A 17,203-nucleotide genomic window follows, 5' to 3' on the forward strand; every position below is an offset into this window, starting at 1 on the left:
TATACTATCAAAAAAGTTGTGAGCCCCAGGAGGTGTAGTTGGTTTGTGCTGAAATTTTAGTGAAAAGTGTATGACAACTATGCTAAACTTGAGATAAAAGACAACCAGAGTCTAAAACTGCAGTCTAAACACCACCAAGTGGAGCTCTCATGCCAGGCTTCTTCATTATATGCAGCTAAAAGCTGGGCTGATACTACTAAGGCGCCCACTGGTGTGACATGGCAAGTAACATGGTGGTTGGCGAGCCAGAAGGCATGGATCTAGTTGTAACTTCATATAGAACACACACAGTCTAATGGAGCAGTGCCTACCAGGCTGACAACTGAGTCATATGGCGTGCCACACCAGTTACATGAATGCAGCATACTCCACTTTTTGCCATGTGACACGTATATGCTACTTACATTTTACAAATGTTTCTGCTTTGGTTGTGCATTTGTTTCTGTACCCAGGAAAATGAGAAACAATTTCGAGTTATTTTAATATTAATTTTTGTTGGTGTAGTGGAAATTATATATTTATGACCACAACAGTGCTGAATAGAGTAACAGGAAAGGTCAGGAAATGAGTTTAGCAAAGGATTTCTAGTAAAATATACGCAGATAATTGGAATTCATTTAATTTATTTGTGGAAGATATCTAGCTATAGAAATAAATAGAATTATGTACGATGGTTTTATAGAAAACATTTTCCCAAACCTCCCCACTGATTTGCTGGATCTAATGTAATATCAACTCCTTCAGTAGGTCAATTTTTAACAAGGCAGTCCACACTGTGTTGCACAGGTGACAAAATATACACCACCATGAATCTGTATATAGTTACAAAAGAGACAAATAGCTTGAACTATCGCCTCAATTTTATTCATGACACAAGCTATTGAAGTATCAAACACTCAGATTATTATTATTCTCGAATCAGAAACATACAAATTTACAGTAGCCATACACATCAATAAATATGTACATATATGTACACAAATTGTATTTATATTACATGTGCCCAGTACTTTGCAACCTCCAAGGCACTTGGAGTGGTTTGCAGCAGAGCAATCTTCATGTGAGGCGTCGACTTCTTCCATAACTCCAGCCTCGCCTTCTCTGGTGAAATGGTGAGCTTCTCGGATGTTCTCAGGAAGCTCTTTCGCGATCTCAGCCATTGCTGTGGTGGATTATGTCCGTGCAGTGGATGGGCACTGTTCTGTTCCACTTTCAGTCTCTCCATGTTGGCAGCCACTGTTCTGCGTATCCATGGTGGCGCTATTCCAGCCAGGCAGTAGAGCTTATCAGTTGGGGTAGGCCTTAAGCAACCTGTGATCAACCTGCAGGTTTCGTTGAGAGCAATGTCTACTTGTCTGGCATGAGATGACCTGTACAGGACTGGAGAAGCATATTCAGCAGTAGAAAAGCACAGTGCCATTGCAGAACAGCGAATAGTTTGTGGATGTGATCCTCACTGTGTCCCCGCTAGTTTGCGAATTAGGTTGTTTCGAGCGGAGATTTTCATTTTGGTGTTCTTGCAGTGAGTTTTGAATGTCAGAGTTCTATCGAGAGTGACTCCCAAGTATTTAGGTGTGTGATGATGCTGGAGTTGGATGCCTGACCATGCAATATGTAGCTCACAATTAGCTTCCCTGTTCCTTAAATGAAAGGCACACACTTGTGTCTTCGAAGGGTTCGGTCTGAGTTGGTTCCGATTGTAGTAGCTTGACACATACCAAAAGAACTTTCTAGATACCTTCCCCTGGATAATACATATGGAAATATATGCCTTTCAGAAGTTAATTGTCTGTGAGGACAGTGTCTGATTACATATTTCATGAGAGAAAAAGCACCCTTCTCCTGGCAAAGTTTTAGGTTCTGGAAGCGGGTGTGCGCCTCCTAACGATGCTTCACTGAAACAACTTTCTTTTAATATTCTCAGTCACTGCTGCAGTCATACTCCCCATGTCTACTGGTAAAAATAATCCACCTGCATTTGACAACAGCTAACAAGAACTGGATTGGAATTATGAAATTTTGACCCAGATTCAACATGAGCTTCAACCTCCTTGTGCTTTCTGCTGAAGCTACTTATGTAAACCAGTAAATCAGCTGGTTTCTTCCAGAATTATCGAGCTGATGTTGGTAAATGCTGCAGATGTTCTCATTGTGCCTTTCACATCAGTCGCAATTCTTTGGTTGTTAGTGTGTCTTCACAAAAAATACAAAGAAAGAAATATACATATTCAACACTGAGGACCTAAAGGTTGACAAGGGAAACCCACCATTGGTCTGACAGTCTAATCTTTGCAGGGTGCAAAAAGGGAAATGGGAGGGAGGAAAAGATGGACACATTTAGGCTTAAGTGCTGACACCAATTTTTGAGAAGTGACAGTCAAGGTTTTGAAGCCAATTCATGAGGTCACACAGTATCAAACATTGTGAGTCTGTATCATAGTGGCATAGTTTCTAATTTTTGTGTCTAATCCAATCTTAAGTTTAGATGATGTGACTTACCAAACAAAAGCGCTGGCAGGTCGATAGACACACAAACAAACACAAACACACACACAAAATTCAAGCTTTCGCAACCAACGGTTGCTTCATCAGGAAAGAGGGAAGGAGAGGGAAAGACTAAAGGATGTGGGTTTTAAAGGAGAGGGTAAGGAGTCTTTACAATCCTGGGAGGGGAAAGACTTACCTTAGGGGGGAAAAAAAGGAAAGGTACACACTCTCACCCGCGCACACACAAACACATATCCATCCGCACATACACAGTCACAAGCAGACATTTGTAAAAGCAAATAGTTTAATAATACCTTAAATGTTTATTTCTTTGCGTTTACAAATGTCTGCTTGTGACTGTATGTGCGGATGGGTACGCGAGTGTGTGCGCGCGAGTGTACACCTGTCATTTCCCCCCCCCCCCCCCCCCTAAGGTAAGTCTTTCTGCTCCCAGGATTGGAATGACTCCTTACCCTCTCCCTTAAAACCCACATCCTTTCGTCTTTCCCTCTCCTTCCCTCTTTCCTGATGAAGCAACCGTTGGTTGCGAAAGCTCAATTTGTGTGTATGTTTGTGTATCTATCAACCTGCCAACACTTTCGTTTGGTAAGTCACATCATCTTTGTGTGTGTGTGTGTGTGTGTGTGTGTGTGTGTGTGTGTGTGTGTGTGTCTATATATATATATATATATATATATATATATATATATATATATATAAACACAGATGATGTGACTCACCGAACGAAAGTGCTGGCAGGTCGATAGACACACAAACATACACACGAAATTCAAGCTTTCGCAACAGACTGTTGCCTCATCAGGAAAGAGGGAAGGAGAGGGAAAGACGAAAGGATCTGGGTTTTAAGGGAGAGGGTAAGGAGTCATTCCAATCCCGGGAGCGGAAAGACTTACCTTACGGGGAAAAAAGGACACGTATACACTCGCGCGCGCGCGCGCGCGCGCACACACACACACACACACACACACACAGACAGACAGACACAAGCAGACATTTGTAAAGGCAAAGAGTTTGGGTAGAGATGTCAGTCGAGGCGGAAGTACAGAGGCAAAGATGTTGTTGAAAGAACAGAGGCAAAGATGTTGTTGAAAGACAGGTGAGGTATGAGCGGCGGCAAATTGAAATTAGCGGAGATTGAGACCTGGCAGATAACGAGAAGAGAGGATATACTGAAGGGCAAGTTCCCATCTCCGGAGTTCTGACAGGTTGGTGTTAGTGGGAAGTATCCAGATAACCCGGACGGTGTAACACTGTGCCAAGATGTGCTGGCCGTGCACCAAGGCATGTTTAGCCACAGGGTGATCCTCATTACCAACAAACACTGTCTGCCTGTGTCCATTCCTGCGAATGGACAGTTTGTTGCTGGTCATTCCCACATAGAAAGCTTCACAGTGTAGGCAGGTCAGTTGGTAAATCACGTGAGTGCTTTCACACGTGGCTCTGCCTTTGATCGTATACACCTTCCGGGTTACAGGACTGGAGTAGGTGGTGGTGGTGGGAGGGTGCATGGGACAGGTTTTACATCGGGGGCGGTTACAAGGGTAGGAACCAGAGGGTAGGGAAGGTGGTTTGGGGATTTCATAGGGATGAACTAAGAGGTTACGAAGGTTAGGTGGGCGGCGGAAAGACACTCTTGGTGGAGTGGGGAGGATTTCATGAAGGATGGATCTCATTTCAGGGCAGGATTTGAGGAAGTCGTATCCCTGCTGGAGAGCCACATTCAGAGTCTGATCCAGTCCCGGAAAGTATCCTGTCACAAGTGGGGCACTTTTGGGGTTCTTCTGTGGGAGGTTCTGGGTTTGAGGAGATGAGGAAGTGGCTCTGGTTATTTGCTTCTGTACCAGGTCGGGAGGGTAGTTGCGGGATGCGAAAGCTGTTTTCAGGTTGTTGGTGTAATGGTTCAGGGATTCCGGACTGGAGCAGATTCGTTTGCCACGAAGACCTAGGCTGTAGGGAAGGGACCGTTTAATGTGGAATGGGTGGCAGCTGTCATAATGGAGGTACTGTTGCTTGTTGGTGGGTTTGACGTGGACGGACGTGTGAAGCTGGCCATTGGACAGGTGGAGGTCAACGTCAAGGAAAGTGGCATGGGATTTGGAGTAGGACCAGGTGAATCTGATGGAACCAAAGGAGTTGAGGTTGGAGAGGAAATTCTGGAGTTCTTCTTCACTGTGAGTCCAGATCATGAAGATGTCATCAATAAATCGGTACCAAACTTTGGGTTGGCAGGCCTGGGTAACCAAGAAGGCTTCCTCTAAGAGACCCATGAATAGGTTGGCGTACGAGGGGGCCATCCTGGTGCCCATGGCTGTTCCCTTTAATTGTTGGTATGTCTGGCCTTCGAAAGTGAAGAAGTTGTGGGTCAGGATGAAGCTGGCTAAGGTAATGAGGAAACTGTTTGTGAACTGGAAACGGTGGATAGTTCCTTTCAGCTATTAAACAGCCATTTCGGCCAGTTCCAATAACTTTCGCGTTTTTCGCTTTTTTTCCATTTCCGTTTTTCCCACATCACTGATCATTTTTAGCCACTTCTCACAGGTTTTAACGTCATTATTTCTTCGTCAGACATTAGTTAGCCTCATTTTCACAATCTGCCACCACAAAACCACTCCTTTTAATACATTTACACGCAGTTTTTTCGAAATTTTCCCGAATTGCTTCACCCTTTAACGTGTTTTGGCGGCAACACAACCACATAACCTTTGTGCACATCGTTGTCTACCAACCCAAGTTCACCACAGGATCAACATAGCCCAGCTATAACCAACACCTTTTCGCCTTTTTTCACACTAGATCTCCAGTTGCTTTCTAGTTCACCTTATCTCTCGCCATATATTTTTATTTTCATTTTCATTTCAGCCTCATGTTACACTTTCCACCTTCTAATACCATGTCACCCTCACAACATCCCCACAACGCCCCCATTATGTTTTATTTACATTCCCTCCGCAAACATGCCTTCGCCCTAGCCAGATTACACTCCCATATTTTATTTTCCCAGGCTTGTCTGACATTTGGCATTACCCCCAAAGGCCTCACACTTAAAGTTCCCATCTCTGGCTGTAATCCTCCTTTCCATCAGTCCCTATACCAGTTCCAAACTGAACAATCCATTGCCCTCACCTACCTAATCCTTCACCTACACATCAACTCAGCCAATGAACACACACGTCAACTCCTATCCTTAATAAAAGTCCTCAATCTTTCCTCTCCCACATCCACACCGGCTGTTAAGAGCATCCTCCTACAGGCCAATCGCAAATTAGAACAGCATGCCACCCTCCACCTCAAAAAACTATCCAATCTCCTGGTTTCCCACCTCCGGAAAGGCAACTCACTCACCCTTCACAACCTTTCCAGCAAACCTCAACCTCCTCTCATTGCACACAAACCCAGTCTCTCCCATCTACTCAATCTCCCACTTCCAGCTCCACTCCCACCAAAACCTCAAAATTCCAATCAACACAATCTGGAACCACAACACCCTAATTCAGTAGTTAACCTTTCCTCCAAACCTCTCTCCCAATCCGAAACCTCTGTCCTATCCAAAGGCCTCACCTTCAGCCCCATTCCCAGATCCAACCAAACAGCCCTCGTCAATCATTTACTGTCCTACACCCGTACTCTCTGCTGGAAATATCACTTTGCCACGAAGAAAAATGATCCTAATCCTACTCCTAATGATCCAACTCCCCAAGACAACATCCAAATTGAACCCTGCCTGGAACAGTTCCGTCCTCCGTCACAGGGGGACCCACCTCGTCTTCCTCAAAATCACCCTCTCCAAACTTTCCAGGAATTTCTGACTTCCAGCCTTGCCTCTCAATCCTTCTTAAAAAAACCTTAATCCTGCTCCCAACATCACCACTGCTGAAGCCCAGGCTATCCGTGATCTGAAGGCTGACCGATCCATCATCATTCTTCCGGCGGATAAGGGTTCCACAACCGTGGTACTTGATCGTCGGGAGTATGTAGCTGAGGGACTGCGTCAGCTTTCAGACAACACTACATACAAAGTTTGCCAAGGTAATCCCATTCCTGATGTCCAGGCGGAGCTTCAAGGAATCCTCAGAACATTAGGCCCCCTACAAAACCTTTCACCTGACTCCATCAACCTCCTGACCCCACCGACACCCCGCACCCCTACCTTCTACCTTCTTCCTAAAATTCACAAACCCAATCATCCCGGCCGTCCCATTGTAGCTGGCTACCAAGACCCCACAGAACGTATCTCTGCCTACGTAGATCAACACCTTCAACCCGTCACATGCAGTCTCCCATCCTTCATCAAAGACACCAACCACTTTCTCGAACGCCTGGAATCCCTACCCAGTCTGTTACCCCGGAAACCATCCTTGTAACCATTGATGCCACTTCCTTATACACAAATATTCCGCATGTCCAGGGCCTCGCTGCGATGGAGCACTTCCTTTCACGCCGATCACCTGCCACCCTACCAAAAACCTCTTTCCTCATTACCTTAGCCAGCTTCATCCTGACCCACAACTTCTTCACTTTCGAAGGCCAGACATACCAACAATTAAAGAGAACAGCCATGGGCACCAGGATGGCCCCCTCGTACGCCAACCTATTCATGGGTCGCTTAGAGGAAGACTTCTTGGTTACCCAGGCCTGCCAACTCAAAGTTTGGTACAGATTTATTGATGACATCTTCATGATCTGGACTCACAGTGAAGAAGAACTCCAGAATTTCCTCTCCAAACTCAACTCCTTCGGTTCCATCAGATTCACCTGGTCCTACTCCAAATCCCATGCCACTTTCCTTGACGTTGACCTCCACCTGTCCAATGGCCAGCTTCACACGTCCGTCCACATCAAACCCACCAACAAGCAACAGTACCTCCATTATGACAGCTGCCACCCATTCCACATCAAACAGTCCCTTCCCTACAGCCTAGGTCTTCGTGGCAAACGAATCTGCTCCAGTCCGGAATCCCTGAACCATTACACCAACAACCTGAAAACAGCTTTCGCATCCCGCAACTACCCTCCCGACCTGCTACAGAAGCAAATAACCAGAGCCACTTCCTCATCTCCTCAAACCCAGAACCTCCCACAGAAGAACCCCAAAAGTGCCCCACTTGTGACAGGATACTTTCCGGAACTGGATCAGACTCTGAATGTAGCTCTCCAGCAGGGATACGACTTCCTCAAATCCTGCCCTGAAATGAGATCCATCCTTCATGAAATCCTCCCCACTCCACCAAGAGTGTCTTTCCGCCGCCCACCTAACCTTCGTAACCTCTTAGTTCATCCCTATGAAATCCCCAAACCACCTTCCCTACCCTCTGGTTCCTACCCTTGTAACCGCCCCCGATGTAAAACCTGTCCCATGCACCCTCCCACCACCACCTACTCCAGTCCTGTAACCCGGAAGGCGTATACGATCAAAGGCAGAGCCACGTGTGAAAGCACCCACGTGATTTACCAACTGACCTGCCTACACTGTGAAGCTTTCTATGTGGGAATGACCAGCAACAAACTGTCCATTCGCAGGAATGGACACAGGCAGACAGTGTTTGCTGGTAATGAGGATCACCCTGTGGCTAAACATGCCTTGGTGCACGGCCAGCACATCTTGGCACAGTGTTAAACCGTCCGGGTTATCTGGATACTTCCCACTAACACCAACCTGTCAGAACTCCGGAGATGGGAACTTGCCCTTCAGTATATCCTCTCTTCTCGTTATCCGCCAGGTCTCAATCTCCGCTAATTTCAATTTGCCGCCGCTCATACCTCACCTGTCTTTCAACAACATCTTTGCCTCTGTACTTCCGCCTCGACTGACATCTCTACCCAAACTCTTTGCCTTTACAAATGTCTGCTTGAGTCTGTGTATGTGCGGATGGATATATATATGTGTGTGTGTGTGTGTGTGTGTGTGTGTGTGTGTGTGTGTGTGTGGGCGCGCGCGCGCGCGTATACCAACCGTTGGTTGCGAAAGCTAGAATTTTGTGTGTATGTTTGTGTGTCTATCGACCTGCCAGCGCTTTCGTTCGGTAAGTCACCTCATCTTTGTTTTTATATATAATTTTTCCCATGTGGAATGTTTCCTATGCGGGAGTGTGTGACAAATATTTTTTGTGACATCATGAAATATTGAATTATTGACAAAAGAAATAAGCATTTCAAATCTTATTAAAACAGATTTTGTCATCACAAGTCTTATGTAGTCGTACAAGATTAACAGTAACTGAAAAAACACAAAATTCCAGTATTTCTTCTTTTGCTTTGATTTTTACTTTTACACTTCAAGAGAACCATTGCATTCCCCATGGCAATATCTATTCACAAAAACATTCAAAGCATAAAAATTTGTAGCTAGTGCAAAGGTACATATGCCACAGTCAAATTTTTGGAGTGAATGTCATTAGGAAAAGCAGCCTCATTAATGTTGCTAAACAGCTTGTTATGTGGCAATAATTTGGGGCAAAATCACCATGCATATCTGAACCTTTTCTCAGAAGCTGGAGCATGCAACTGGTGATGGAGGGCATGTATTTTAATTGCCTCACTTCTACTTGATTTCTGTTTGCTGCACAATAGGGCACTTTTGCAATCACTAAATGTAATTCTTTACCACCTGCAAAAGTAAACGTCACAGGATTGACAGAACAGTGACACTTTATTAGAATTAGTTTTAACAAACGTGTGTATTCATATTTCATTATCAAATAGCCTGTCGTATGAGGATACTGAAATACTAAAATTTCTGTTTTTCATTTTTGATTACTAGACTATAATGTTATATACAATTTGTAATGATAAAATCTGTTTTAATAATATCTTAAATGTTTATTTCTTTTGTCAATAACTTAACTGTATTTCACAATGTCATAAAAAAAATACTGATGTCACATACTTCCACAGCAAGATGGGATTTGAACATGGGATGCAAAAATGTGAAACTCTAGTGTTAACCACTATGTTACCACCTCACTCAACTTGACCTCACAGAGCAGACAAAGTCAGGCCATAATTTTAACCGTCATTTTCTCGGAAACTACTGAGTGTTGGCACGTAAACCAAAGTAGGTGTACCGAACGTTATTAAAAAGATGGTTGGGCCCAAAGCGAAATGGACAGAAATTGGCTGGCACAGTGACGACATAGTAGGAGCAAAGTTAAGCAACAGCTGATGGAGCGAGTGGCTCTTAAGCATAACTAACTACTTATAATTGCAATAAGTTCTCATAAAATTATTTAAAACAGATGATTTACCTTTTTAGATGTTAGTAGTGGATGAAGAGTGCCACTGCAGGGATTTTCAGGTTCATCCTGCTGGAGTTAAAATATCACTAGACAGTGTTCCCAGTGTATCCTACTTCTTTACACGATGTGCAATGTAGGCAGCCAAATATCGGAATCCTTCTGCAGAGCAGTCTAGTCCCTCATTGACAGCCGATTCTTCTGGTGTAGGTTGAAGAGGAAAGTTAATATCTTGCAGTTCTCTTTCACCAGCTACCACTTCCAGTGCTTTGCTCATATCTGGCAAAATTCCTCTGAACGAAAGTTCATCACTGTCGCCTGTTTCTTTGATACAGGAATATCATCGGCATTGTGTCCTAAGAGTCGCAGCTGTGATCGATGTTTCACTTCTGTTGGAGAACAATTCAAGTGGAAATGATAAAGTCCTCTTATCTGTGAGAAAAAAAGTTTTCCAATGCATCTTGGTTCAATCATGCAGTTAGTCTTATCTGCAGTGGTTGAAGTTCTGAAAACAGTCCAAATAATGACCAAACAGTTGTCATGATACCTTTCTGGAAAGGGAGCAAGTGATTAATGGCCTACACGAATTTTTTCAGCACATATGTACAGCTCCCTTAATACTCCTTCCTGAACATCCTTGTGCATTGCATAACCACAGGTAACATTCTTGTCATTGGATCTTCAAACAGTCAATGTCAAATGTGTTGTATGAAAGCTGAAAAAAATTTGCTGCTTCCTCTTCTTCAGGCATCTTATGGCTTTAGCCATCGTACTCCAAAAAAGTTGCATAGCTAAATAAAGCCTCTGATGTTCTCTGCCTTGACACTGAGGTGAATTTGTGATAGTTTACAACAACTTCATTTCACTTCTATCTAATGCGAGTAGTCTTTGTACAACAGACTTATTAACAGTTTTCCCACTTAGAAGCCATTGCATTGTCCAGAAAGTAGCTCCTCATTAATTTCAATAGATGTGGAACATCCAGAAACACCCAGATTCGTTTATTTTCATATTGTGGATTTGGAAAACAGGCATCAAGCCCGTTCCACACAGATTAATTTTTTGTGCCGTGGTCACACACCACCGCAACAACATCTTAGCCAACATCTTGTATGGAGCAGATGATACTGTTTAACTGATCAGCTGTTATGTGTGTCAAAATCGTAATAGACTGGCTGAAAACAAACCGTGTACCATAACAAACAACATGTTAGTACACGGCTCTACAACACAATCTTCGACAGAATCTTATGTAACAATATCGTCTACATTCATTTCCTCAAATGAGAGCACACATACATATTCAACTTTTGACAATACAAATGAAAGTGGGAAACCAACCTGATTCCTTAAAAACAAACAACACTTCCCAGATACAGCACGAAGAATAACTGCTTTACAAATGTCTTCTCTTTGCCACTTTGACTCTCACTCTCCATTCAGCAAGCATTTTTGCATGTGTTCTTCGAAAGAAGTTTGCCTTACATATCAGTCAGCCTTCTCCTGCACTTTCTTCTTTTGATACTTCTGCCGCTGTTTTGTTCTTGCAACGGAAGTTTTCGCTTTTAGCTTGAGGCACTTCCTACTATACCTCAGTTTCGCAGACGTAGCTGTCAGTTTGTTGTTCCTATGTTCTAATTCTTTGAGACATTTACAAAGTTCTCTAATTTGTTTGCTCAAGTGCAATTTGCATTGTTTTCCCTGCCTGCAACCTGCCTCCCCTATTTCAAGAAACTGCATAGGCTGCACTCGCATTACCATGTACAGTGGGAACACTTCCTAGAATATTTACACTCTGCACTGCATCTGGTTTAAGCACTTTCCTTGAAGGTATATTAAGAAGTTCTGCTCACAAATCACAGACATAATTATCAGGTGTGAAATGCAAATAACATATTGTTGATGTCATAACACTGACGTGATCTTTCCAATGGCACTTCATAATCCAGACTTTCTGCAATTGTCTTTCGGGAACGAATGATAGATTACATCCACACCTTTTGTCTCCCTACCGTACAGCAGGCATCCCGTTACAGCACAGTCAGGCATTTTAAAACAAAACGTTTATTAAACAGTGCGAAGTACCACAAAAAAAGGCAAACAACGTAACTCCATACACAATGGAGCTGCTCGCTCCCACATGCTCCTATGATGACAACATGTACAGAACGACAAATTGTTCAGCAATCTGCACACCCCATATGGGCTTTGTGTGTAAGAGAGAAACGTTTGATAGGTTCCGCTTGCGAGTCAACACCAGCGGAACTTTTGTGGAATGTCAGCTGCATGATAACCTTTTGAGAAACACTAACATTTCTGTTATTGTTGACAAGGCATTTTACTAGTCTCTCAAAATACTGAGTAATTGTATCCCTGTTTTTTCATCTGACCCATTTCTTCTTCTTTCATCCAAATCTGTGGCCAACTTAAATCCTCTCACAGTAAATGTGTCCAACTAGATAACACACACAACACAGTATATTTTAGTTATACTAGTAGCAAAACCCCATTTCACATTGACTGTAACACATGCCACTTGTTCGATAATATGTGAACACAGACAGTTACTGATTGTTTCATGGCAAACTGTTAGAACAGATGAAAAATTGCTGTAACGGCATATACCTGACTCTGACAATGGATATTTGATTGACTATCACCAGTTTTAAAACAAAAATAGCTCCAAATGCAATGTTAACTTTAAATGCGATTGAATCTAACTTTATAAACCACATATGAAAGAGAAACATGAGCCACAATTCTACACAGCACACAGCCGTAATGTCGAGTGCGGCATGTCATAGCTTGTCGCGGCCAAACGTCAAAATACATCACTTTTTTATGTAGGACTGGAAAAAGATATAGCTCCATTTCCAATATTAAAAACACTTTTGATACATTAGATCCATTTTGTTTGCAGCCCTGAAGGACCTAAAATGCAAACATAAACTGGCCACTGACTGCAATTTGCACTGCAAACTTTTCGAAATATGTGTAGTACTTACATCGTTTTGAAATATCAAAATAACTATAAGCAATGTCAAAAAGAGACCCAGTTCATCATCAAGCTGCAATATCACACTACAAGACATGAAACCATTTTTTATCAAATAGTTACCTCAAAACAAAATTAGGAAGACTGCATAGCGGAGCACACTTGCGAGTCTTGAACTGTGGTTTTCTAATGTTTCACGTGAAAAGTAAAAGCTTTACTAAGAAACTAGTTACAAAGACGTATGTAGCTTTGGTTCATCTACACAAAACAATAATTAAGTTGACTAAAACCGTAACACCTTCATTGTCCAAAGATGATATGGTGCCACGTTGCTTCTAATGGAGTCAAGTTGTGCATATGCCATGCCACTGCTATGTCTCCACAAAGCCACAGATCGTGATGAGTCACATCACGCCATGTCAGCTTTCACATCACTTATCACATTAGGTCGATGGGCACCAAGTCTAAGACGTGCACTTGACCCTCCTTTATTCAACAGATGCAGGGTCACCTTTATCACTATGTTTAAATCTTTTATGTCTAATTTATGCTGCAAACAACACAGCCCAGCATGTAGCATTAAGTGGGCAATGTACCATGGCAGTTGGCCATGACTGTAAACAAACGAGAGCTTAGACTGCCTGAGGAGAGTGGAGCAGCCTGCTAGAATAGGCTCCGCCTCCCTCTCAACTGGCTGCCACCTTACGTCCGTATTCTGTGCTTCCACAAAAGCCGAACTGACATTACGTTCATACGGATTGGTGATTGCTTTTGTTGTGGTGAGAAATACATTGAAATCCCTTTATGCACCATTATTAGTTTCTCCAGCATTTCGAAACCAGAGAAGAAAACAATCAATCCCAAACACAATAAACTGAATTGCACAGAACATTTAGTACTGGCTACAGCGCAAATGTTTGCTATTGCTGGCAGTGGTAGTTCAGACCCTACCTCTACCAGTATCTCATGCAACCATAGTTCAAAACTACTCCCACCTAAAACTGCCACAATATAGTGTCTGTATAATACCTGCTTGGCAGTGTTTAGATAACACTAGTGGACCCTCTTAATTACACCATATTTCCCAAATATTACTATGTAACATTTTGATGCGAACCTTAACAAATGTTGTGTAACTACATCCAACCACTTCAAGAGCTTTTGAATACTGTTAAGATAACAATTCCAATCATTTAAAAAAAAAAGAAAAACACTTGCTTCGATATCTCAGTTAAGGTGAGGATATTAATGGGAAGGAAAATTGTGTGCCTCTGCATACAATCACTTGCACAAAAGCTGTTTTCAATATCTTGAACCATTCAGGATACAAAATGGATGTAACATGATACATGGCTCATACTGTACGCTCCAGCATTATTATGTGTTTATGTGTTTTTTTTTTTTTTAAATCAGCATTCCGTGAATCATGTAGCGACTCATTCCATGACCAGGTATCTTTGGTTTCTATGGTGCCACAGAAATAGTTGAATTAAAATTAACAACTAAAAATAATGATTTAAAATGAAAAAGAGTACACATCACAAAATGTTGAAGTCATTTACATAAAACTAAACTAATCCATTGCAAATAAACAAAACTTGATATATATTTTAATACACACAACAGAAATTCCTTATTCATTGTATCCAATGGAAAAACCAGAATAAGTTTTCATTTTAAAGGAACATATGATAGCTGTAGTTTACCTGAAAATTGTCCATCTTACTATCCTTAGAGCTTAACATTGATATCATATAATCAATCATCTCCAGTTGGAAAGCATTTCCTGGGTTAATTTTCTGTAAAATAAAACAAAATTTTCAGTTCAAATAAAGGAACAATCACTCTACATGAAGCATAGCTTTGGCAAAAGATGCTAGTCAACATGAACAGAAACTCTTCATAACAAAATACTTGGCCCTTCTTTTGCAAATACCAATCTCCTGCCATTGAGTCAAAAATAGGAGTTCATTGAGTTGTTTGATAAAGTGACACTGGGAACAAGATCAATTTACACAAGACCTGACTGAAGCATTGGCCAATTGTCATACCACTCACATGAAAGTTGCTCACAAAAAGTTTACTGTATGCTCTACACACATTTCCATATGTGTAGTAATTTGAATGCAGAATGCAAGTTGAAACTTCAGTCTGATCCTCATAGTTTAGTAGCTGTAACGACCCCTCCCTCTAGCTCATGTGGGTTCCATGTGAACAGTTTGACTTTTGTGTCCTTAATAAATATCTCCCTTTTGTTACATTTATGAGTATATTTCCTTTCCTCCACAAGAGCAATCATGTGGCCACAAGTAGCCTGTTGAGGCATCGTTCATGAATAAGTGGATGACCCCATGTGAGGTGATTCAGGTACCTGACCTTGACCTTAAACAGTGCAATGATAGATATAGCTCACTGTATCAGAACATCAGTCAACACAGCAGAATACTGCCACCACATGTGAGGGTAACATCTAACATGACAGTACTCCAGCAGCTAGTTATGCAGTTCAGTCTCTCTAGATATGTCCATAGATGACATAGGTCACCAACCTTCGACTTCCAAGAAATTCATTACATTTGAGTGCTTTACTACTGTCAGCTGTACAGGGTGGTCCATTGATGGTGACCGAGCCAAATATCTCATGAAATAAACATCAAACGAAGAAGCTACAAAGAACGAAACTTGTCTAGCTTGAAGGGGGAAACCAGATGGCGCTACGGTTGGCCCGCTGGATGGCGCTGTCATAGGTCAAACGGATATCAACTGCATTTTTAAAAAGAGGAACCCCATTTTTTTATTACATATTCATGTAGTATGTAAAGAAATATGAATGTTTTAGTTGGACCACTTTTTTCGCTTTGTGATAGATGGCGCTGTAGTAGTCACAAATGTATAAGTACGTGGTATCCCATAACATTTCAACAGTGCAGACGGTATTTTCTTTGTGATACATTACCTGTGTTAAAATGGACCATTTACCAATCGCAGAAAAGGTCAATATTGTGTTAATGTATGGCTATCGTGGTCAAAATGCCCAACGGGCATGTGCTATGTACGCTGCTCGGTATCCTGGATGACATCCTCCAAGTGTCTGGACCGTTCGCCGGATAGTTACGTTATTTAAGTAAACAAGCAGTGTTCAGCCACAAGTGAAATGTGAACCACAACCTGCAACAAATGACGACACCGAAGTAGGTGTTTTAGCTGCTGTCGCAGCTAATCCGCATATCAGTAGCAGACAAATTGCGCGAGAATCGGGAATCTCAAAAACGTCGGTGTTGAGAATGCTACATTAACATTGATTGTACCAGTACCATATTTCTATGCACCAGGAATTGAATGGAGACGGCTTTGAACATCGTGTACAGTTCTGCCACTGGGCACAAGAGAAATTACGGGACAATGACAGTTTTTTTGCATGCGTTCTATTTAGCGACGAAACGTCATTCACCAACAACAGTAACATAAACCGGCATAATATGCACTATTTGGCAACGGAAAATCCACAATGTCTGTGACAAGTGGAACATCAGCGATCTTGGTGGGTTAATGTATTGTGCAGCATTATGGGAGGAAGGATAATTGGCCCCCATTTTATCGATGGCAATCTAAATGGTGCAACGTATGTTAATTTCCTACGTAATGTTCTACCGATGTTACTACAAGAAGTTTCACTGCATGACAGAATGGCGATGTACTTCCAACATGATGGACGGCTGGCACATAGCCCGCGTGCGGTTGAAGCGGTATTGAATAGTATATTTCATGACAGGTGGATTGTTGGTTGAAGCACCATACCATGGCCCGCACGTTCACTGTATCTGGCATCCCCAGATTTCTTTCTGTGGGGAAAGTTGAAGGATATTTGCTATCGTGATCCACCGACAATGCCTGATAACATGCGTCAGCGTATTGTCAATGCATGTGCGAACATTACAGAAGGCGAACTACTCGCTGTTAAGAGGAATGTTGTTACACATATTTCCAAATGCCTTGAGGTTGACGGACATAATTTTGAGCATTTATTGCATTAATGTGGTATTTACAGGTAATCACACTGTAACAGCATGCGTTCTCAGAAACGATGAGTTCACAAAGGTACATGTATCACACTGGAACAACCGAAATAAAATGTTTAAACGTACCTACGTTCCGTATTTTGTGTTTGTGACTATTACAGCGCCATCTATCACAAAGCGAAAAAAGTTGTCAAACTAAAAAATTCATATTTCTTTACGTACTACACGAATATGTAATAAAAATGGGGGTTCCTATTTAAAAAAAACACAGTTGATATTTGTTTGGCCTATGGCAGCGCCATCTAGCGAGCCAAACATAGTGCCATCTGGTTTCGCCTTCAAGCTAGACAAGTTTCGTTCTTTGTAGTTTTTTCGTTTGACACTTATTTCGTGAGATATTTGGCCCGGTCACGATCAATGGACCACCCTGTATAGTTGGTACAGCGATTACA

General features: G+C 42.2%; 1 protein-coding gene across 2 annotated transcripts in view; it reads right to left on the reverse strand.

The window, feature by feature from the left end:
• Positions 1-17,203, reverse strand: part of LOC124722011 (condensin complex subunit 2-like) — a 199,260-nt gene that overhangs the window by 97,388 nt on the left and 84,669 nt on the right. For both annotated transcript variants that reach the window (XM_047247187.1, XM_047247188.1), the window contains exon 3: positions 14,439-14,531. In XM_047247187.1, coding sequence (XP_047103143.1) covers positions 14,439-14,531 — 93 coding nt within the window. The remainder of the gene's footprint in view (positions 1-14,438; positions 14,532-17,203) is intronic.

The sequence above is a fragment of the Schistocerca piceifrons genome, chromosome X, assembly GCF_021461385.2.
Source record: "Schistocerca piceifrons isolate TAMUIC-IGC-003096 chromosome X, iqSchPice1.1, whole genome shotgun sequence".
In the NCBI taxonomy this organism is placed as follows: domain Eukaryota; kingdom Metazoa; phylum Arthropoda; class Insecta; order Orthoptera; family Acrididae; genus Schistocerca; species Schistocerca piceifrons.